This window comes from Cyprinus carpio, chromosome A6 (assembly GCF_018340385.1).
Source record: "Cyprinus carpio isolate SPL01 chromosome A6, ASM1834038v1, whole genome shotgun sequence".
NCBI classification, from domain to species: domain Eukaryota; kingdom Metazoa; phylum Chordata; class Actinopteri; order Cypriniformes; family Cyprinidae; genus Cyprinus; species Cyprinus carpio.
The window spans coordinates 22,169,672-22,193,283 of record NC_056577.1 but is presented as its reverse complement, the minus strand read 5'-3'; the positions used below and the strand labels follow the sequence as shown (position 1 = coordinate 22,193,283).

The following is a 23,612-nucleotide window of genomic DNA, read 5'->3' as shown; positions in this document are numbered from 1 at the left end:
CATGGTAACAACTGTATTTCTGCTGTTCCATATGCGCCACCTCCTGTCAGAGAATGAACTTGCATTTCTATTCAGCCTGTCTGCTGATTTTCTTCAGATCAATGTTAAAATAAGAGGGTTAAGGGTAAAGAGGATAAACTTTATCATTCAGCTGAACTGTACACATGTTTTAAACATTTTTGCTACCTTAAATGTTCTTACTCCGCACATGTATTAAATGCATGTCCTTCAAAGCGCACAGTTTTCTAGGGTATTTACTTTAACTTCTAAGGCAATATCAATGGTATGACGTATTTCAGATGTGGCTGTAATTACAACAACAGTAGTTACATACGCATATATTTAATTGTTTGATCAATTATTGCTAGTGACAATTTAGTAGTTGCTGGATATTGGTAGGGACATGTCACTGCTCCCTAAATTCTACATCCTTGCTTGTATTCCATGACAATCTTATTTGATTGCACAAGTGCTTGACAGAACAGAGAACATTATTTTCTGCATTCAGTGATGACAACACCTGTAATGATAGGCTATCCACCTTATTCCTAAGCCCTTGAAGCTTTGTGCGAATTATGGGTATAACTTCTTTAAGCTGTAAACAATCAGTGAAAGGCTCGCTCTATGAATGCAATAATACATATATTATTATATAATACTTTTTTTTTTTTTACTGGATACGATGAGATAATAATCGACAGATATAAAATCTATTTCAGTATTCTCAGTATCTCAATATCTCATCTATATTTCAGTCTTTTTGAATGGAAGTTCCCCAAACCTGAAGTGCCACCCATAATTCAAGAGGCAGGAGGACTGTCAAGAATAAGGTGGATAATAAGATCACAAGTTCTGCAATGAAAGTGGCTTAACTTAAGCATACAAACTCTTCGCCTACCATCTGCTCTCTGTTTGTCCAATCCATGAACATTACCACAGGCCACGTTTGCATTATTTAGCAAAGCATAAACGAATAATAACATTTATTCCACACTAAATATATCTGGAAACAAAGAGAAAACGTTTAAACATTGCTGTAGCGTGACGCTCCTATTCTTACACTTTGTTTATATTTCATAAAAATAGATGTTGTGGGGATGTTATGAAAGCCACATGCAGGCCATATGCTATCCAGATAAAAAAAAAAAAGAATGCTTCATAGCATAGCCTGTTTTATTGATGACCTATTATTGTGGCATGACAGCTTGCTATATGGTTTAATTCTGATGAAAACAACATTCTTTAGTTTACATTACATGCCGTAAATCAGGTGGTTTGGTCGATCATAACTGCATTTCAGAAAAGACCTTCAAAAAATCCAATGGAAAGCAAATTATGATACAGTTTTAAAAATATAGTTTGCTAATGTATTGTTTATGAATGTATGTATGCATTAAAACAGCTTTTTGTGTTTCTATAGTAATACCAGGTTCAATTGTCTGTGGATTAGCATAGATATTTATCTAATGTGCTATGTACTCATGTTTCAGTGTTTTGTCAAGTTTAAAATTTTCTCTCTTGTGTTGATTATCTCCAGAGCTCTCTAAGCTTCGATTGTAATTGTGAGCCAGGGCTTGATTGGCTCTTGAGTTGTTGGCTTTGGGCCAGCAGACTTTCTCCATATAAAAGCGGGAAGCAGGACGACAGCTTCTAAAAGAGAAAGAGCAGACAACAACTCATATGGTGGTGGAATAACTCTGAAAACCTAAAGTGAACAGATCAGAAAATGTGTAAAGGATTAGCTGCCCTGCCCCAGACATGCCTGGAAAGGTAAGATCTTTAAATCATTTTAGCACCATGGATTAACTTAAAATTCACTCCATGCTACATTAACTACGTAAGTCGCTTGGCAGCCTCCTGTGGGAAACAGTGCTTGTGTATTTTGCAATATCGGTGTATTCTGGAACAGCTGGGAATTCTCTAAATAAAATAAAAAGTCTGTATGGTGTTTTGTATGAGGTTTAGGTAGTGAGTATTGATCACTGTATATAGGAAAACGTTATTCATTATTTGGCCTTAGAGTCTTTTGGTTAAATCATTTCAATTATTCAATATACATTTTATAGAATCTGAAGGATTGTACATGTTGTATTGTACAGTACATATGTATTGTATTGTACATTTTAAGTAAATCATATTTTCCACTTAGATACAATTCTTTTATTTATTTATTTTTTTTTTTTCTTCTACTTCCTAGTTTTATCTCTGAAAACATCAAGGTTCCAAAAACAACATCAGTGTTACCAAAAACCAAGGCACCCTCAACTTTGTTTAGTTCTGTTCATAACAAGATTTGGAGCAGAATTCCTGAGAACAGACTACCATAGAAGAATAGCAATTAGGATATTTATTGTGACTATTGGGCCATACTCTGATCAAACAATTTGTGCTATTGGCTCATTCGTTGTGTAAACATATGTTTATCACTGTTCTCGGCTTTGGTCTCAATGCCTGGCCCGGGGCCTGGAGTACTTCTGAAAAGTCTATCAGAAAGACAGTTTTATGTTGGCAAAATGAGGTGGTTTATAATGTTGCATTAGATAATTGAGCCATAATTTTAATAAATGGTCTTTTTAAGCTGAGAAATGTTTTTATTGATGTCAGTATTTTAGATCTGTGGCAGCAAGATGTTCAACAAAGTTTGTTGACGTCACTTCACCCACAGTCATCTGGGAGGAATATGTTTTTTTTAACATACAAAAAGGCTATTGCATCTGTTTTTAACTCTACAGGGAGTGTGAAATAGTCTTGAATAGGTGTGAAAGGAACACCTTCAACACGTGTTGTTTTATTATGTCATCTGTCAAACTGTAGTAATTACTGTACTGATAACAGCTGTACAGGTCAATAATAAGCACTGAAGAAAAGGTTTCTATAGCTGATGTGCAAAAGGATAAAAACTACATGGAACAAATGATCATTCTCTGAAAAACAATATGTGTACTTTGAGGGAAGAAAATAGATGTATATTTTAGATGCTACAATAGATGTAGAATATTTTATAATCTGTTGACAGGTATGGAAATGTCCTAAACATTTGTTTTGAAATTCAATTCATATATCACTCAAATCATTTATTAGTGTATGTTAAATGTGCTAATGGATATCTGTATGGATTTGTGTTTGTGCTGTCTTCAGGGCTAAGGAGATCAAGACTAAATTGGGAACTCTGCTTCAGAAGCCAGAGAATTCCATCGACTTTATTATCCCCTACCAAGAAAAGCCTGAGAAGAAACCAGAGAAGCTTCAGAAGTGAGTTCCTGTTGGCTCTGTTCACTTTCCCTCTAATGTTTTCTCTTCCTCTCTCTGTTTCTTTTCCTTACTGATGGGGACTTCAGCTCTTCAGTCTCCTCACATGCCTCACATACTCATTTAGACCAAAAAGTCTGTGTATAGAAAGAGCCCCTTTAAACATAAGTCACTATTAGTTTAAATACTGTTATTTAAAAACAAAAAAACAAAAGTAAAATAAAGCTGAAATGACCTTTCGAAATATTCTGTTTGCAATTAAAGGTGGAAATTTCAAGATGATTGTTTTATGTTTTCAGGTGGAAATCATCCACTTAAAATGGGGGAAATCAACCGTGATGTTTAAAGGTGGAAATCATTTCAGGGTGTTTTTTTTTGTTTGTTTTTTTAGGTGGAAATCATCCACTATGATGTTTAGAGGAAATCATTGACAGATTGTTTGATGTTTTTAAACAGTCACCCTGAGATGTTCTGCATCTTTAAATACAAAAAGGCCTACAGTATGTTCCACAGGCAATAGAGCATCTTAATGTTGTTTGCCAAGTACATTTCAACATTTCAAACCTTCTTCAGGGTGCAACCTTCTTAGTTGCTGTTGTTCACCATGCTTTGCTCACAAATAAAAATCTGATTTTTTTTATGTTTTATATATATACAGTATATATATTATATATATATATATATATATATATATATATATATATATATATATATATATATATATATATATATATATATATTGTTTCCCATGTGCTCCTGTAAAGCCGAGGTGATTAAAAGACACCTGGAACTCTACTTTTAACCAGTGCAAAGATATTGCATTGCTCCTAACTTTTTAAAAGAAATAGTGCAGACAATGGACAAGGATGAATAATATGAGTTGGCGGGTGGGGTTTCGGCGATTGGCCCACCGGGAAAGTTCGGGAGCTGCCATCGGCCAATCAATCTAGGCCTATTTTTCATTTCCTCCATAACCAGTCAGGGGAACCTTCATTGCCCGTACCCTGGGGCTTCAGCCCCCCCCCCCCCCCCCCCCCAGTTCGTATGTTAGGCCCTTAACTATTTTTAAGTATTGTACTGTAGAAAATGATGAGGTTCTAACATGGTAAGCTACAGCAAAGAAGCAAAGTTCAGTGTGAATTAAAAAAAAAAAAAAAAAAGCATGAGAATAGAGCACACTGACTACCTATTCATCTATTATTGTCCATAATTATACAGATTATCAAACATAACTAAAAGGTGGAGGTGTGGAGAAAAGGGCTGAACAGTAGATAGCAAGGGAGTCAGAGAGAAAAAAAAAGGAGGAAGGCCATGTAAGTACATTCTGTGATGGAAAATGAAAACTGTGAACAAAAAAGCCGTAAAAACATTTACAGACCACTTCAGCTCCCTTTTACTTACGTAATGCCTTATATAAGTGTTGTTAATGGGGTTGTATTTTTCAAGCAGAATTTTTTTTTTTTTTAAATATCCTAATCACATAAGACACGTGTATAGAAAATACATCAGTAATCAAGTTAGACTGAAAGACTCGTCTAAGAACTGGATCAGGCACGTGCACACAAAGACATCAAAAGGGGCTTGAGCACCTGTCCTTTTTCTCCTCGAGAGAAAATGCTGTTGTTGTTTTTTTTGTTGTTGTTTCTGTTTGCGCACAGCTTTCCCTGTCAAACAAATAAAAAATCTAAATATCAGGTCAGGTCGGGAAATACTGAGACTCTGTCAAGTTCTGATGCCTTTCTAATTATTCAAAAGACAAAAGGCAAATAAAGTTAATTTGTCTTGCTAACAGATTCATGGGCTACAATAAGTTAGCTAAAGTTTAGCTAAGGCAATATATCATGGCCATACAGGCTAACTTAATGGAGAAACGACAGCTGAATACAGTAAAATTAATAACGTCATCAGAATCGCCACATCGATATGCAAATCAGGCGTTAAGTAATTAAAATGTACTAATTTGAATTCATATGACACAAGGCATTGCAGATGAATAGGATAAACAAATAACTAAAGCATATCACCACAAAACTTCCCCAGTTATTTGTTAATGACTTACATCAAGAGTCTTTTCCTTTAAAATGTTATGTTTAAATATGCAGACAGCTTATTTAGGTTAATTTAGGAAGAAATCTTCATAAGCAAACAGATGAGGGTAATAGGCTTAAAACAAACACCTTAATTTGTATTTTGGAAATTTCCTTTCCATCAGAGTGAAAGAAGACATGGAAGCAAAATAGACCAACATCTCAAAATTGAACAGTACATAATGTGTCCTGCTTTAAACAGTAGTTTATGCTTTTGTGTGTGTGTGTGTGTGTGTGTGTGTGTGTGTGTGTGTGTGTGTGTGTGTGTACATGGCATGGTGAGTGTGAGGGAATTAAAATAAATTGGTAAGTAAGTCAGAGTTGTGTTGATAAATTTAATGTTTTGTTTAGAAAAAAAATTAAAATAAGTATGAGAAGTGTCCTTTTTTTCCACTTGAGTGCCTGCCCCTCAAAATGTCTGTGCATGTCCCTGAACTGAATAAGAACTATTTTGGCAAGAAATGTGGAAATTTAATTAGACAGTTTCTTTGACAGAACATTATATTTACTGTATATACTGTGTGTGTGTGTGTGTGTGTGTGTGTATATATATATATATATATATTTATATATATATATATATATATATATATATATATATATATATATAGTGCTGGGTATGTTTAGTTAAAGTATATTACATTTAAAACACTTGTAATTTACATATTCACACAATAGCACTAAACAAAGCATAATTTATGGATTCTCCCTAATTCTTCTTTTTCATCTTTTAATTTTTCTTTATTCATTTCTAAAATAGCCTACCAATTTTCATGGACATTCACACAAATGTTTAATGTAATGGATTATGTTACTACTAACTAGAATTTTTGTCATGTAATTTGGAATCAGTAACAGACTACAATTTGTAGGTAGTTTACCCAGCACTGTAAATAACGCCCTTTTCTTTCTGTGTAAGAACCATATTTCTCAATCACATTTAATTTTACATGTAATGTAAATGATTATACCATTGACTGTGTTTGGAAACTTGTTGGCCATATATAAAGAGGAAAATACTAAGTGAAGAAATCTGCTTGTTTTGTTCAGACCCACACCTGAAGAAGCAGCCCAGTGGCGTGAGTCCCTTGATAAGTTCCTTTCCAACAGCTGTAAGTATGATGTGTATCTTAATGGCCATTCGGTTGCATTTTACATCCTAAAAGTTCTTCCAGGCATGACCAATCAATGGAAGGTTTAGTTTATCAATTGAGTATGTAAAACACATTTTTAAAATTTGTATACAGTATATCTGTGAGTTTAGAACCTCTGGAAATCTATGAAGTTGTACTAATGCAGTTGATTTGGTATGTGTAAAATAGCTTGTGCTTGAACGGACACATTAACCTCACATCTATGAGTTTAGATCTACAAAAAGTAAGAGTTACAAACACACATAAGCAAACATTTTCTAAATCAATTATAGACTTCTAGTGTTTTCATGTGGAACTAACTATAATTCAAAGAAAACTTTTGCTTTATTTATTGTTTTTCCAACTGAAGATGTCCTCATGAGGTTTTATTTTATTTTATTTATTTATTTATTTTTTTTCAGATTTTGTTAAATTCTAGGAACGTTTCAAAGTATAATGCACACACCTAATTCTATGACCATCCTTATTGAAATTAAAGCTGAACTACATAACTTTGGCCTCTCAATAGCCACCTCTGGTTGAAATAAAAATTGCAAGGTTGTCACTGCTCTTCTCCGTGGAATGAATCTGATTGCAAGAAGAAAGTCCTATAAGATGTATATTTAAAACATCTGTAGTCTGAGCAAGTAGCATATGTGCTGCTACAGTACCCAGACCTTATTTACTCAGTTTACAAACACACAAAGACGAATGGGGTAAACCTGAAATATCCCACCAAATTGAACTTGACTGCTCAAAATATAAATTGTCATTGTTGGCTTAAGGCTTGTTTACACCGAGGACGATAACTAGTAGAGTCCATAACAGCAGAGTCCACACCACAACTATAATGATAACTGCACAGAAGAATAATATTGTTGGAATCACTTTCAGAATGATTTTGTTCAGCGGATGAACGATAAAAACATTGACTGCCAATGAGAATCCACTTGACTTTAAGGAGTTTGAGCATTTAAAGTGGCAGACATGTAGCACATGCTTATAAGAAACAGAACGTTATCATCCAATGGTGTAAACACTAATATAGTTTTCATTATGGTTATCGTACTTGGTGTAAATATAGGCCTTTGCCGTAATGAAGTTTGAACAACAATTGCTTCTGTAGCGTAACTGTATTCCTTCTCAGCAGTAAATTATCTAACTTTTCTTTATTTATCATTGTAAAACTCATTTTCTGACTCGCTGTTGGTTCTTCACAAAAAACAAACACAAGCAACCCTGTAAATAAACAAAATGTCAAAAAAAGATCCTTTGTCTGCACAGAAGGGCTGAATTAGTCAGTTTAGTTTGGGGAAAAAAATCTGTTACTCCTTCAATTATTTGTTTCAAGGCCCGTTTTTTATGTTTAAATATAGCATTTTTTTCCTTGGAAAATGTGTTCATTTTATTTTAGAGTTGATTGTTTGCAAATGAGCCTAATCAGTCCATACTGCATTTTATATATATATATATATATATATATATATATATAATTATTATTATTATTATTATTATTATTATTATTAATTTATTCAAATATAAGAGCATTTCTTTTGGGTTGAATCTAAAACACCCTTCCTACATAAATAATTGCAAGTGTGAATACCACAGGCTGTTATACAACATGGACTCTTGAGGGATTGCATTAAGGGCTGTGTGCCCTAGGCGTGCATGGCAGTAATGTTTGGATAAGGATGTTAAGAGCTGATGGGACCGGGGTCTCGGGTGGCAGCTTGTCGCCAACACATTAGCACAAAAAGAACACACAGAGCTGTACTCACTCTAATAGCTTTTCCACATTTTTAATTCCATAGACGGCCTGGCCACCTTCAAGAGCTTCCTCAGATCTGAGTTCAGCGAGGAAAATATTGAGTTCTGGGAGGCTTGTGAGGACTTCAAAAAGACCAAGTCCCCCCTGAAAATGGCCATCAAAGCAAATAAGATTTATGAGGACTTCATTCAGACTGGTGGGCCCAAAGAGGTTTGTTTGGTTTGCCATTGTTTTTTTTGTTTTTTTTTTTTCACACTCAGATTTACCGTTCAGATAAAAAGTACAGTGCTTCAGAGGTAGAAGGAAGCACTTCTCCATCAGAGCCATTATTCATCTCCTGTGAAAATATGTTTCATAACAGTTGTTTATATCACTGTACTGTATAAACGCTTAGGCCAATGTTGTCCCCCCTAAATGTCCCCAAGGAGCTATAAAAATTTGAAAGTTCCATTAAGCTACCGCTCCTTCAATTTTTTTTTTTTTAGGTCAGCATAAGCTTGTGTTCTGCATCTGAAATATATCATTTAGGCATATTGTTTTATCTACATGATTATTGGTTACTCATATTTGATATTTAAGAATCTTAAGCTGGATATAACCTAATGAAAATGCTGTTGTCCACTCAGGTATTAGCAAGGTCATTTAATGTATAATTTTTCTTACAGCCAAAAAGGTTGTAGGTTTTAACCCTGTGCCACTAAAACCCACAATAAACTCATGCTGCCCTTTGGTTTAGAGTTTAAAAAATAATTCAGTAAATGATCTTGTTATTTAAAAAAAAAAAAAATTAATTTGTATCAGGATGTTTGCACAGCCGTGTGCTGAGGTTTAAAGTACCTGTTATATAACAGCCATTAGACAACATACCAAATTTTGATAAATGTAACAAAAGCCATTTGTTTCTTAGTGACCATGCAAACTTTTCTAATTTTGTGATTGTTTCCGCATCAAAATTTCTGCATGATATATTTTAGTTCTGTTCTTTCAATATTATGATCAAACACTTTGATTGTGCATATTACAATAAAACAAAACAAAATCTAAATACATTTAAATATAAAACAATGATATAAAAAATAAATGGATAAGACATTCAAAACGGAAAAAGTCGTGCACACTGTTGCTGCTTGCAAAAATGTAAGAATTAAAAAGTCAATGACTTTTGAGGCATTTCTGATTATGTAAGGAAATTGATACGATCAAACATGATGGTCAGGAAAAAAATTCAAATTAATCCAATTCTCTAATCCAACCTGTATTCGTAAAAACTGCAGTCAAATTGTCTGAATTCGTTCCAGAAGACAGATTGCTCACCAGCCCTCCTAGAGTGCTGAGACACTGTCAAAGTTGAAATAATGTGTTTCTCACTCATTATTTTTGTCCAATTTGAAGAATTTTGTTACTGACTTTTACCCACTTCCTCCTTAATCACCAATATCATGCTTTTAGGTGAACATCGACCACTTCACCAAAGATGTGACTCTGAGGAACCTGGTGGATCTTTCTCCCTCCACTTTCGAGCTGGCTCAGAGCCGGATCTACACCCTGATGGAGAAAGACTCCTTCGGTCGGTTCCTGCGGTCTGAGCAGTACCAGGAACTCCTCAAGTAAACTGACTTGTCCAGCTGCAGGGGGACTCAGCTCTTTGGTCACAAATTCATATCATTTTACTCAAACTAACAGTCTTTAATATACATTTCTGACACTCATTAAACTCATTAAACAATACCACAGTTGTTTATTTGGTAAAAGTGGAAAACACCAGGCACAGTTGCAATGTCTCCCTGCAGCTGACTGAACTGGCCCACTGCTAACAAGAACATCTTAATATAAATTGTTCAAATTAATATGATTCCTGCCCAGTGCTCTGAATGTCAAAGTCAAGAACTTCAATAAAAGAAGTGGATTAGGGCTTAAGAGACAGTATGCATTGCTCCTTATAAAAATGTGATTTGTCTTTAGCAATCATTTAATTTGTACAAGTGCAAAATCCAAGGGTTTTAAGCGCCTCTTAAAATATTGTATATATAATGTCCTATTAATTGGAATCATACTCTTTTCTGATCCCTGTAGGCTAAATAAAGACTAAAACTGATCCCGGCTTGTAATTTATGGCTTTTCGGATAAGTGCAGAAGTGGTTCATGTACTTGTGATGAGGATGTTCTGACGCAAGCATCTAAACAGCAAGGGGAAGAGGCTAGGGAATGGGAATGGGAGAGTGTGGGCTTTTTCTTGGAAATGTCTGTGTTGACATTAAAATGCCCAAATGGTAAACCAAAGGAAATCATTGTGAAACAACCCACTAAGTACTGAAAGCTTCACTGTAAAACAAAGCTAACAAAAAAAAAAAAGTGTGACGTTAAGATTCACTCCAGTCTCTGGGAACTTGTTGTTTGGGCTACCTTTGTTGAAAGTTGCTAAAATGGGAATATCAAGTAGGAGGGAATCTCTATAAAGCACTGGGCACATAATCTTTTATTCTAAAGGAAATGTTTATTCCCATGCCACTTTAAAAGCAGAACACATTTAGATGAAGTCATCGACTTTTTCAACTTCTTACAGCAACCATTTATCACAATAACATAAATATATACACACTGTAATACCTATAAACTATTATACTCTAAACAAGAATGATTATGGCAAAATGTTATTGAAGTTAACATCTATTATTTGCCCTTAGCATGTGCAGACAGTCGTGAGTTGTAAGTCAAGTTATTGCAGACAGAACGGCATATCAAACATATGTAACCCACAAGTGTGATATTCAGTGTCCTTTTGCATGTTTTTATTTAAAGTGTGTTTCACAGAAACATATACTTTTGCATGTTTCTTTATTATACTGTGTGTAGCTATGTCACTAAATCTAATTACATTTATTCTTATTATGAGCAGTGGTAGGTGCCTCCAGAAGTCCTTACTGATGTTCCAAAAACAAAGTGTTTTGGACACTGCAAGACAGGTTTAGTATAATATGGCCATCAATAACTGGACATCACCAACTAAATTCAAGATAAACTGAATTAATTCCACAAGAATTTTAAGAGCAGTAACAGCTCTTTAGTTCATAAAAAATACACATATTTTAAAAATCAGATTTTTTGTTTTTGTTTTTCTTTTTGGCTAAAAAAAATAAGGGAATTGTCAAAATCATCAGTAGGGACTGACAGAGTACCTTGCTTATACAAGAAATCTGCATAAAACTATATGCATGTATGTTTGTAGTTGATCATATAAAATCAATAATCACATTAAAGTTCTGAAGATTTAATTTTTTTTTTCGATGTACATATCAGCCTTTTACAAATGACTTTAATTTATTATCTTTAAGATTGCTTGTCTGTTTGTTCAATCTTCAAGGTAAAAAGTACTAAGATTAGACTGTGTCCTTTCTGTTATTTCTAAAAAAAAAAAAAAAAAAAAAAAAAATTGTAATTTTCTTTTCAAAAATCAACAAAAGTAAATCAAACACTTAAAAGTTAAGCTTTGTTTTTCTCCTCTCTGTATTATAATTGTTCTGAATCATCATGGAATTACTCAACATTGTTTAATGGTACTCCATTTTGGCAAGCATGGTATTTCAGTAATATCTGTATTCCCAAGAGAACGTTTTAAAATGCCAAATTTGAATAATAATGCAACTGCTTCCTGACTTCCTGTACTGCAAGCTCTCTCATCCATTTCATTTAGCCACTCGACCAGAGTGTTTTATTCACACAACCGTGATAAGATAAGTGGATATATGTGTGAAGAATAGAAAGATATAACAAGAAAGACAGAGGAAGAGAGAGGTGGAAAATTGAGATGAAGCAGATGGGCGATGGGAGGTTGCCAAAATAAACAATGTCAGACGCAAACATGTTCACATTCATTACCACTCTCATTCCTAGAAATAGGCGTAGACTCGTGACTACTCGGAACTGTGAGACATTTCTTGAGTTGCATCAAATATGCACCCTTTTCATAAATGCCAAACAAAAGAGCATCTCCATTTTGCTTTGTCCAGACTGTAGGTCAGGATCATCAAAACTGTTCTTTATTAAATTGTTTTTGTTCTGCTGCTTTTATCAAAGACATACAAGAACATAACTAATTTCATTTAAACAGCAAATGCACGCATCCAATTAATCTCTGCTTAAACAAGGTTAAACCCTTTTGAACATTCTATTAAAAGATGACTCATTACTCTTTTACTGTCACTACTGTGATGAATAAAACATTAATAAAATGTATAATTAAAAAAAAATGCTTACTGATTCCAAAGTTTTACACAGCTGTAGTGTATGAACCAGTGAAATGAACTAAGAACATTTTCTTCTTCATTTTTAACAATATACTGTTTTATAATTTCAATTAACTTCTTATTGTTAAATGTTTTGCTTGAAAATTATGTTTGTGCTATGCTTCTTTAAAAAATAAATGCGACAGGTTTTGACATTTTGTTATAATGCAAATAAATTCATACATTATGTGTTCAAATACGTTTTATGGCCACTGTATATCTGTATATCCTTTCACAAATAGCCTGTCAGTTCAGATGCCAAATTTATTTTTATGGCAGTGCTCATTCGACACAATTGTGGTGGTGTTACCTCAGTGCTGAAACTGTGACCAACAGTTAGTTTCTTTCCATACCTGGAAACAATATTAATATTCCAAACAATATTAAATCTTATCCAGGTATTAATACAAGACTTACGACATTACGACTGTGTGTGTGTGTGTGTGTGTGTGTGTGTGTGTGTGTGTGTGTGTGTGTGTGTGTGTGTGTGTGTGTGTGTGTGTGTGTGTGTGTGTGTGTGTGTGTGTGTGTGTGGAACAAGATACTAATCATGTCCTTATGGCACAATAATACTGTGCCTGCTATTTGCGCATGCACACAAATGGAAACAAATGTGGCTCGTACACACAAAAACAAAACCAGAAGCCAGATAATGACTGTGCAGAGCTCAGATGGAAGGAGCGATAATGCTCTCTAAATGCTCACTTCATATGGTCATTTGTGTAGTAAAACCAGACCGCTCTCATTAAAGAGACAGCTGTGAATTTGCTGTGTTTTTGATGGCTACCAAGATTTACATAGGTTAACAATATTTACATAGGTTAATGTACAGTAAATTCTAGGAAATCGAAATACTGAACTGTTAAGTTTGGCTTATAAAACTGTTTTTTTTTTTTAACAAAAATATCAAAATAATGTTGTTATATTGATACAGCTATATCCTTAATGCATTTCATACACTATCAGAAAAAAAGTACAAAGCTGTCTCTTAGGTGCCCTAAGAAAAAACAGCTACATCTTTGCATCTTACCCATAAATGCTATGTATAAGTAACTTAAAGGTAAATATTAGTACTTTAAAGCAACTGTAAAAAATTTTTTTACCTTGAAATATTAGTTTCAAAATCATTCTTATGGTTCTCTGACGTCTTTTTTTGGGCGAGTGTAACACTCCGTCTGAAATCGCATACTTCCCTAAAATACAGTATGTGAAAAACAGTATGTGATGCAAGTACTTTGATGACCTACTATACTACTTCAGGCGTGATTCTGAAGTTTGCATACGATGGACACTTTATTGTCCAATGAAGCCAAGCGAGAGAATTTATCAAATAGCAGTGAAGTGATGCAACAGACATTGGTAGGTCATGTGACAGTAGCAACATGGCGGATGCAGTAAATTCAAATTCAAATATAGTATCTACTCAGACAGTATGCAATTTCGGATGCACTGCATTTTTGATTAGGAGTACAAATTTCCATTTAAAGGATGGATTGCTTTACGGCAACAACGAATCCAGTAATTTCAACAATGGTATATTTATGCCAGTGAATTCCACTCACGTAACTGTAGGGGGCTCCAAAGTCGCAGAAATACACGAAACTATATTCAGCTGCTTTAAAAGTACATCAGTATTTCAAGTGTATAAGTGTCCCTTTTCAAATGATACATTAAAGTTGTGAGTCACAAAATGACAATGGCTGGGTCTGAAATCGCATATTTATTCCCTCTTATTGTGGTGAATTATGGGTTTTGGGCATCCCATGAACTATATAAGGGGATGCAGCAATTTCTAGGGGAAGCCTGTTTCTGCCAGAATTTCAAAAAAAAAAAAAAAAAAATAACAAAGGTAATAGCGACCTTCTAACTCACAATTTAGACTTTTTTCTTATAATTCTGACCTTTTTGTTATACACCCAGAATAACAATATATGACTGTTTTTCTTGCAAATTCAAAACTTGTAATACCGAGTTTACATCTCGCGTGTTTATATCACACAATTCTGTGGGGGAAAAAAGGTCTGAATTGTGAGATAAAAAGTCGCAACAGCTTATGACTTCAATTAAATACCGTTGGGAAGCACTAGACTTGCACCTGCTTAAACTACTAGACTAGAGGTGCTCAGTCAGTGCACTGAAAACAAACTAGGTTAATTCAGCCTCTAGTGTTTCCTGATCAATAGATTTTGAGATGCAGAATACTAATATGGCCTATTCTTCTTTGGTTCAAGCAAGTTCATTGCTGTTCTGTGTGTGTCTGCCATTTCAAAATCTGCCCACTTCAATAACAATGATCAAACAGGCACTCCAGCACCTGAAGCGCCAGAGCAGAGTGTAATTACATCAAGCCCTGTGCTGAGCCATAATGAGCAGCCTGCTGTCCTGCAGCAAAATCCTGCCACGAAACAGAGAACACAGAACTGAGAACAGAGAGAGAAAGAGATAAATGGGTCAAGAAAAACAGCCGGTTCTCTGCTTTACCAGACGCTTATTTGCTCCTCTGTAACTGTGGGCAAAGGCAAAACATGTCAAGTCAGTGTAGTCGAGGTTTGCTGAGAAGTCATACATTTCTTTGGGAATCTAAAACAGCTCTGCAGATGGTTATTGAATTGTTTTTGTAGGTTGTTTTTAGCAAATGTGAGTGAGCACATAATAGGACTTGAATAACTTTGTAAAATGTTTACCTATTATATTAAAAGCTGGATTGTCAGAAACTGCAGCAATAATGGCAATGTCCAAAATGACCTTCACTCAAAGTCATCAGCAATATCTCAGTTTCACTTGCATTTTCCTTTGTCCTGAATTTAATTGAAAGGGAAGCATATGGTGCAAAGGGACTGAAAGGCCCTCGGGGGCCCTTTTGAAAATGTTTTCTTTCCCGAAAGCACCACCACAACATTTTCCTAAACAACAGTTTGTTGCTAAGCACTGCAAAATATGACTTATACATGTTCACTTACTTTCAAATTTTATAAATAATAATTGTAATTTTAAATAATAATAATAATAATAATAGCAATAATTTAAACATAAAAAATAATATTATTATTGTTATAAATATCTAATAATTTGAACATGTACTTATATACAGTTATTTTAAAATGGTTTTCAGTTTTGTTCGAAATAATTAAATCAATGGTTTTTCAACAATTAATCAAATTGTTTGAAGTTGGACACTAATTCAACACAAGATCCAATCCACTTAAAAATGCCGATATAGTTGACAGGCAGGAAGATGGAGGATGCCTATACTGAAACAAATTGTTTTCCATAAGTGAGGGAAAAAATAGATTTGTTTTGAAGCAGTTGCAAAGTGGGCTCAGTGACTGTGACAGTCACAACAGAAAGTCATTTCTGAAACATGCCTTCAGCAGTGTAGCTGTTAAATATACATTGTTTGGTTACTAAAAGCAGGGAAAGGCTTATTGTTCCAATAAAGAGTGTTCAAAATGATCTGTAAATTGTTTATCATTTACTGAAGTTGTTATTTAGTTGTTGTTATTATATTTATTTGATTATTTTACTCTTGTCCTATGTTTATTGTCTCAATATCAATATAAGCTCCCTTTGTTGCCTTTATTTTGAAATAATTTTCAGTAAAGCGTCTTTAATCATTTCTTTTCACAGTTGCTGCATCAATCATGTTTTCAATAATCATACACTTTGAAAATCCTTTCCTTTGTACCTCTGTGTGAGATGTACAGCAATAATTGACATTAATCATTTTCACTCATTACTCCATTTGTATTTATGTTTTCATTTGAGTGTAATACGCTTTTGAAGTGTCACATCATTTGTTTACATCCCTAGATTTTCTGTTTCTCACTTAAAAAGGGAGGCACGAAAGACATCAGATCAGAATGTTCCAACCCCATCCATGAATGTTCCAATCTTGCAAAGAACCCATTCCAGCTCAGCCTTTTTGCACACTTTTTACTACATAATTTCTCTCTGCATTGTTTTAAAAATAATGAGAGATGAGATGAGACTAGACAATATATTCCATATATTCAAAAAGAGTATTGTCTGTTCTCTCACAATATTTCAAACATCTTCAAACACTCCTGATTAAAACCATGTGCTTTCATGTGAGCTAGGTCACTTTTAACTTTGCCAAGGTAATCTTTTAAGAGTTTGATTTTAAACCATTCTTTATCAGTGTACCTAAGGAAGGAGAAATATTGAACAAATTGTTTCTGGTGTAGCTACGAAAAGGATACTTGATGAATGTATCAATATAAATCGTTAATAAGTAATCTTACTCAAATGGACAGTTACAGTCTTGCTACATAGTTTTCTAAGGGTCTCTGTAATTTTAGGACTATCTGAGAAAAACCCATGAGAGAACTTATAGTTTTTGAGTTATCTGAACTTCCTGTACTCTTTTACTCAATGTCCTAAACATCCACATACAACGTGCAATCCTCAATTACGTCACACTCAAGCTGGGTGCTCATTATCGTGTTTTGAGAGATAATGGTTATTGACATGAAGCTTTAAAAAAAAAATGGTGGAAGAAAATTTCAAGATTCTGCTTTCAGTAATGAGATATAGATACAGACAGCAACCAAATGCATTTCTAAATTGAAATACTATATACTAAAAAAAAAAAAAAAAAACTACAATTTTTATTAAAAAAAAACTATTTTCTTTATTAATGGCAATTTTATTTATCTACTTACTCATTTATTATGACTTATTTTCTGAAGATATATGAGTGGCTGACTACCCAGTTTTGAAGTGTCAAGAATTACTCACTTTGTTCTCTCTCTTTCTCTCTCTCCTTCTCTCTCTCAGAAAAGAAAAATATATAAATAATACCCATTTAATATTATATATATATATATATATATATATATATATATATATATATTATATATATATATATATATACATATATATGGGTATACAAAATCTTAAGAATGAATCTTCAATTGCATGTTGTTTTGAAATGTCAAATTGTCAGTTGTCTGTTGGATCTATTAGTATTTTGGAGACCAAAATGATGGAGACAGTCATAAAATTAATTTTATGATGTTGTTTTATTCATAAATATGAAAAAATAAATATGGAACCAGTAAACAAATATGTAAACACCTCACATTTGGCCATTTATTCTAACAGGAGCATTTGTGATTTGATATGTAAAGTCTGCCTTACAGCCAAGACAAAGTTTCACTACAGAACGCATCCTAAATCATTGGCAGTGACAGGTAATACATTGCACATGCACATTTATCACATTCACTTCTCATTTTGTGGATTTTGAAGAGCGGCCAAAAATAAAAAGAAAATGCTGGAAATTTCACATTTGAAGTAGAAAGAAAGAACATCACCTTTAAAGTTAAGAGAGCTTATGCATAAACATATGTAAATATATGTATTACAGAGCATTACAAGAGTAAAGAGAATGCAATTGGTTATTATTAGTGATGTTAATGGTCCTATTCTCATCAGAGCTTTAAAAAAAAAACCCTAAGCAAAAAACATTTTCTGTCTGTAACAGTCATTTAGGTATATTGTTTTCCCAAAGCCAGTTCAATGGAATTTCAAGGTTGTCTGTAAAAACATTGCCTGCACAAAACCCGTTTAGATCATGCTCAGGCAGTGAAACTACACACTTTCAATGCTGCTGCAATGTTAAAGGTGTTACAAATACAATGACTGAACTATTTAATGATTCGTAGTTTGGCTCTGGAATTACAACTCCACCATTTTACACTTAAACGTGAACAAGCTTTAAACAGCTAAAATGAGTGGAGGTCACATTATGGCAAAGTTCATCATGTACTTTGTTCATCTGAGATGGTTCAGATTAGGCATAACTAGGCAAGCACTGACTGTAGTCAGAAACGTGTCGTTTTCCTTTCTTCTCTAAACTACAGGGTTTGTTGTCCAGCAGTGGATGAGACAGTTCCAGGAACAATTTGGATTTCAGGAAGCGCCTATATGAGTCCTTTTCCATTAGGGTAAAGATTTTGCTCTGAGCCTCCTCAAAACAGGATGAGTCACATCTTTCCAGATTCTTTCTAGTGAGTTCTCTGGTGGCCGAATCCAAATTCACCTAAAAAAATAATAATAATGAAGATTTATGAGTACATTTTATATGTAATAAGGGAATAGACCTACTACAGTCAAGCAGCACTCTCACCTCACTAGAGGAATCGACTTCAACGTATCGCTCAAATATCTTTCTAGCTTTCACATTCATCTTGTCCACTGATGTCTGCTTGAAATCTTCACAGGCATCCCAGAATTCAATGTTCTCTTGACTGTACTCAGACTGTAAAAAGGAAGCGAAAGCCTTCAGACCATCTGAAAGGAAAGAATTTCAGTGAGACTCAATGTACTGAAAAAAACAATAAATTGCATTATATATTCAACAACATAATATAATATCCAAATTACTGTCAGAAGCAGCATTATTTAAGTATCCTTGAGATACCACTGTAGTTTCTGTTGTTAATATTTTTAAATCAAATTTATATATATTTCATGTTCGTTTTAGTTGTAGTTTTGGTCTTATTTTATGTATTTTTGTTGTTGTTGTTTTTTTTAAATGTTTTTGTTTTAATTATTTTATTTTTAGGAAAGTATCTGTAATAAAAAAAATAAAAATTATTTTTGTATATTTTATTTAAGTTAACATTTATTTAATTTCAAGTAAGGGTTTTTTTTTTTTTTAGTTTTAATTTTAGGTAACTATAATAACCCTGGTCCGAAGACATTCTGAACTCATTATTATTAGGAAGCGGATGCTGAGGAGGTTTTGGAATGAAGAGGTCAGGACTTTGAGTCTGGGGGGATTCTCTAAAGACTGTCCTAGTGGTTGATGACCCCTGTAGCCCTGCAGAGCAGGACACTCAAGCTCTTCAGGGGCCACCAGTGCAGTCTGCGGACACGTAGCACACACTCTGGGGCATGAGAAAAATATGGCCATGGCCTGTCAGGCTGACAGAAACATATTCTCCTTTAACAGAGACATTAATGAGGCCAAGGGCTCTTTGACAGCAAATACAAGGCTAAATAAAACAAGGGTCAGTGCAGACGTCTCAGGCTCTCTTAATAAATCATTACTATGCTGCAACCTGTTCATCATTTACACATGCTGGTTTCTAAGATTTGATCAGGATGCTTGATTTTTTTTTTTCTTTTTTTAATTTCATAACCAAATAATCTTGACACTTACCTTCATTTTTAATCAGGTTGTTAAATGATGTTTTCCATTTTTCAATTTCAGCAATAGGGACTCTAGAATAAAAGAAATTAATATAAAACAAAATATAAATGTTAATGTAAATAAGATCAGATAAGCTTCAGTAATGGTTAAATATTGTACTATAATATCTAAATATCATTATATATATAATTTATAAATAATATTCATTTAGTAATAATATAATAATTAATATAATATAATATAATATAATATAATATAATATAATATAATACAGGGTGATACAAAAAAATACAATATAACAAAATACAATAAAATAAAAAGTAAGCCATGTTGGTCCAACCTTACCTGTTGACCACAGTGACCTTCTCCTTCTCCTTCTCCTTCAGAGTCTTCTGATCTTGAGGTGGATCTGGCTTTTGAAGCAGGAAGCCAATCTTATGCTTTATGTCTTTGGCGCTGTTGGAGAAAACATATAATTAAATGAATCTTTTGGCTTTAGAGAATCAGTTACGTAAACAATTCTGAAAAACAAAAGCTGGTTTTGTGGAACTTTTCAAAGTAGTTTATTTTCTGTTAAATATCTCTCAGATGACTGCTTCTAATTTATCACAGGCATAAAAAAACCCCATCATTTTCCATTACTCCAAGCAAATTGTGATATCTTGAAACCCAAACTTTGCTCTTAGTCCAGTTTAGAGTATACAGAGTATGAAATCATATATTGTCTTAAACATTTAACTAAAAATAAGAATATCGCTTATAATTTCTAATGAAGTAGTTCATACCTTTTCAAGCATGTTGCTGGGAGGGCAGCGAGCCCTTTACACATGGTGCTGGTGCGTGATACAAATCCAACGCTAGAGAAAAAGAGTCTTGAGTGTCACAACGCAGGTCCTCACAATCTCAATGAAGTCTCCTCCTACAGCTGTCCTTTTATACAGCCCCAGCCCTCACAACACAAGAGCCATCCAATCACAGCAGAGGCACAAACAAAGCAGATACAAAACCAAGGTAATTTCCAAAGATTATTAAAGGAAAGAAGTCACATTATATCCATGTGACAGAGTTTGAGTGGTGTACTTTCTCTGCACGTTTTACATGCTTTATGTGCTTTTGTGACATGTGCATGTGTGCAATAAATAATAAAATAAAATAAAATAAAATAAAATAAAATAAAATAAAATAAAATAAAATAAAATAAAATAAAATCGAGCTTGGTAAAGGGACTTGTCAGGTATGATTTCTTGCATAAAGAAGCCAAAATTCCTAATAAAATTTATAGTGGTTAACTATAATTTATATAGCTTTAAATGTACTTAGCCTCATTTAATGCATGTATAGTTTTATTTTATTTTATTTTTTTCACCCATGTAGAGTGCATTCTTTAGACAAAACCTGAATGTACTTTCCATCTTCTTGGTTTTTTAGTTTTTATTTTTCAGTGTAAATAATTTCACCTGCAAATGTCACGTTTTTCATGTCAGAAAATGTGATAATATTGCCTTTGTTCACCAGAGCGGTTTGAACAAGCAACCACAGCACAAAATTTATTTGAACTCCATGACACCATGCAGCCCCTAAGGTCACAAAAGCAACATTCTCTGAGTTGTCAAATATTTGTGGTCTCCATGCTCGGATTAATTTGTTCATACCCCTAATGCCCTGAAGAAATGAATCTGTGGCAAGAATTAAATGTTTCACATTAGGACTGCTACAAATGAAAAGAAAGCTGTGCTCAAAGCACCTGAACATTTTGTTCTGTCCAAGTAAATCTCAGCTAAACCTTAAAGAAATACTTACTTTATGTCAAGGCCCCTTTATTATTTTGAACTGATCAACTAAATCAAGGCACAAATCTCCTCAATGGAAAAATAGAATTTACTACAGTCTAAAAGGAAAAGGCAAAAGGCCAGTTCTGTAATGTTCTAGAGACAGGAACAGATTCCTAATCCCCAGCTGTAATGTAATAGCTGTCATTACCCTGATTAGCATACAGTATCAGATCATGTCAGGTCTATATTTAACAGAGTGTAAGATCATGAATTACCCTCTCACAAAGAAAATGCATTTTATGTTGAATTTATGGGCGCATGGAAATCCTGCTAGCAATAATTGTGTGAAAAAAAGACACTGTAATTCAGTAATATCAATAAAATTTCACAACTGCATTTGGAATTAGTTGAAAATTGCATATTATAAAACATTTCTTTATGAAAAATGTAGAAAGATCACAATAAACTCAATAATCAGTTTGCATCAGAAAGTATGAAAGTATAAGTGATTCAGTCACATTTCATCTTTCTCCTCACATACTAACTTCATCCACAAAACTTTAAAAACACATCTCTTCTCACCCTATCCATTTCAATCGGTTGACACATCCATGCAAAGTATTGAACCAATCCTATCAATAGTTCTGGTTAGTCAGATGCCTGGAGAGATCTAAAGACAAACTTCTGACATCAGAACCAAAGAAACGAAGCACGTCTATCAGTTCTAGTTCATACAGCTGCATAAACTATAGGCCGTATAAGGTACATAAAAATGAACAATAGTTTAAACCAGGGCAGAGTGAGAATGTGATAACTAAACTCAAATGAGGTCAAATCAAGGGTAAAAGTCACCTCCACCTAGTATTAGCCCACACTTTTCTTCTTATCATAAGTTACCTGGTCCCAGATGTGGGGATGTGACTCAAAGCATGTGTGTCTTTCAGCACCATTAAGCTTTAACTAGATATTGGAAACTTCAGAGGATTTTTGCTGATTACACATTCAGTGCAGACTCCTGCAGATAAATGATTACTAGATTGCAAGATTAATCTGTAAACAGAAACATAAATCACTTTCATAGCGAACCACAAAAGAAGCAAAATAAAAAATTATTACATTTATTAAATTATTAAATTTATTTATTCATTTATTTATTTATTTATTTATTTATTTATTTGTTTATTTATTTATTTATTAATTTATCAATTTAAAACGTTATTTGGGAAAACTGTATTCATATATATATATATATATTATATATATATATATTCTGACTTCATGTTCGTTTTAGTTTAAGTTTTGGTCTTTTTTAATGTTTTTGTCATTTGTATTGTTTTTTTGTTGTTTTTAAATGTCTGTAAAAAAAAAAATTATTGTTTTGATTATTAATTATTATTATTATTATTCACACACAATTAAATTGTTTATTCAGTGCAAAGCATGACCATCAGGTGGAGTTTTGACATCTCCTTCTAACTGCCTGCCAAAAAATCTGACTGAATTGATGTGGTTTTGATTAGCATGTTGGAAAAGAGCTAATATTACATACCTTTGACTGTGTCTTGAGGCTGCATGTGTAAATGTTTAAAAGCTGGATATGTGCCTAGTACAGAATGTGCAAGAGCAAAACTACAAAATAGGGCACTTTCTGAAAATTGTCATCTGATGGTAACGTTCACACCGGCGTACGGGCTGATTATGCAGACTTTTTTTAGACTGTAGCCCTGACTTCTATCTTTTCTCCTGCGATTAATTTGCCAGGGCCTTGTTGTGACTATGATTGTTACCTTAATATTCCAGGCTCAGCAGAATTTGAATCAACAGCATTTGTGGCATACAGCAATGCTGATTACAAAATAAATTAATAAAAATAATAAATCATTGTTTTCATTAATATATATATATATATATATATATATATAGGGATAAAGAAATGTGAATATTATATATATTTTTAAAGCACTTACATTAATTTGTATGCAAAGATGAGCTGTAAAATCATTGTTTTGACTGTCATTTTACGGTTATGATGTTTTCTTGGCAAAAAAATTGATAAATAATGTTGGTCATAATATTACACAGAAAATTACAACAGAAAGCTTTCTTTACTAAAACTGTCAACATGCATCTTGTTTTT

General features: G+C 33.5%; 2 protein-coding genes across 2 annotated transcripts; one reads left to right on the top strand and one right to left on the bottom strand.

Annotated features, from left to right (window-relative positions):
* Positions 1-1,616: 1,616 nt before the first annotated feature.
* LOC109091454 (regulator of G-protein signaling 5-like) lies at positions 1,617-11,512 on the top strand. The gene is made up of 5 exons (XM_019105217.2): positions 1,617-1,770; positions 3,139-3,252; positions 6,387-6,448; positions 8,284-8,450; positions 9,690-11,512. Exons 1-5 carry the CDS (start codon positions 1,727-1,729, stop codon positions 9,849-9,851), a joined length of 549 nt encoding a protein of 182 aa, XP_018960762.1. The 5' UTR covers positions 1,617-1,726; the 3' UTR covers positions 9,852-11,512.
* A 6,034-nt stretch (positions 11,513-17,546) lies between these two features.
* Positions 17,547-20,630, bottom strand: LOC109091059 (regulator of G-protein signaling 4-like). The gene is made up of 5 exons (XM_042758462.1): positions 20,489-20,630; positions 20,049-20,159; positions 19,713-19,774; positions 18,675-18,838; positions 17,547-18,587 (listed from the first exon to the last, which is right to left on the bottom strand). The coding sequence occupies exons 1-5, from the start codon at positions 20,530-20,532 to the stop codon at positions 18,339-18,341; spliced, it is 630 nt and encodes a 209-aa protein (XP_042614396.1). The 5' UTR covers positions 20,533-20,630; the 3' UTR covers positions 17,547-18,338.
* Positions 20,631-23,612: the final 2,982 nt, after the last annotated feature.

What these genes read in the sequence shown, in the direction of transcription:
- LOC109091454 (XM_019105217.2), top strand. Translation starts at nt 1,727, where the DNA reads ATGTGTAAAGGATTAGCTGCCCTGCCCCAGACATGCCTGGAAAG. An exon ending in TAAGTTCCTTTCCAACAGCT is followed by an intron (nt 6,449 to 8,283) that starts GTAAGTATGATG and finishes TTAATTCCATAG; the next exon opens with ACGGCCTGGCCACCTTCAAG. An exon ending in AGACTGGTGGGCCCAAAGAG is followed by an intron (nt 8,451 to 9,689) that starts GTTTGTTTGGTT and finishes TCATGCTTTTAG; the next exon opens with GTGAACATCGACCACTTCAC.
- LOC109091059 (XM_042758462.1), bottom strand. Translation starts at nt 20,532, where the DNA reads ATGTGTAAAGGGCTCGCTGCCCTCCCAGCAACATGCTTGAAAAG. An exon ending in CCAGCAACATGCTTGAAAAG is followed by an intron (nt 20,160 to 20,488) that starts GTATGAACTACT and finishes TTTCTCCAACAG; the next exon opens with CGCCAAAGACATAAAGCATA. An exon ending in AAGTCGATTCCTCTAGTGAG is followed by an intron (nt 18,588 to 18,674) that starts GTGAGAGTGCTG and finishes TTATTTTTTTAG; the next exon opens with GTGAATTTGGATTCGGCCAC.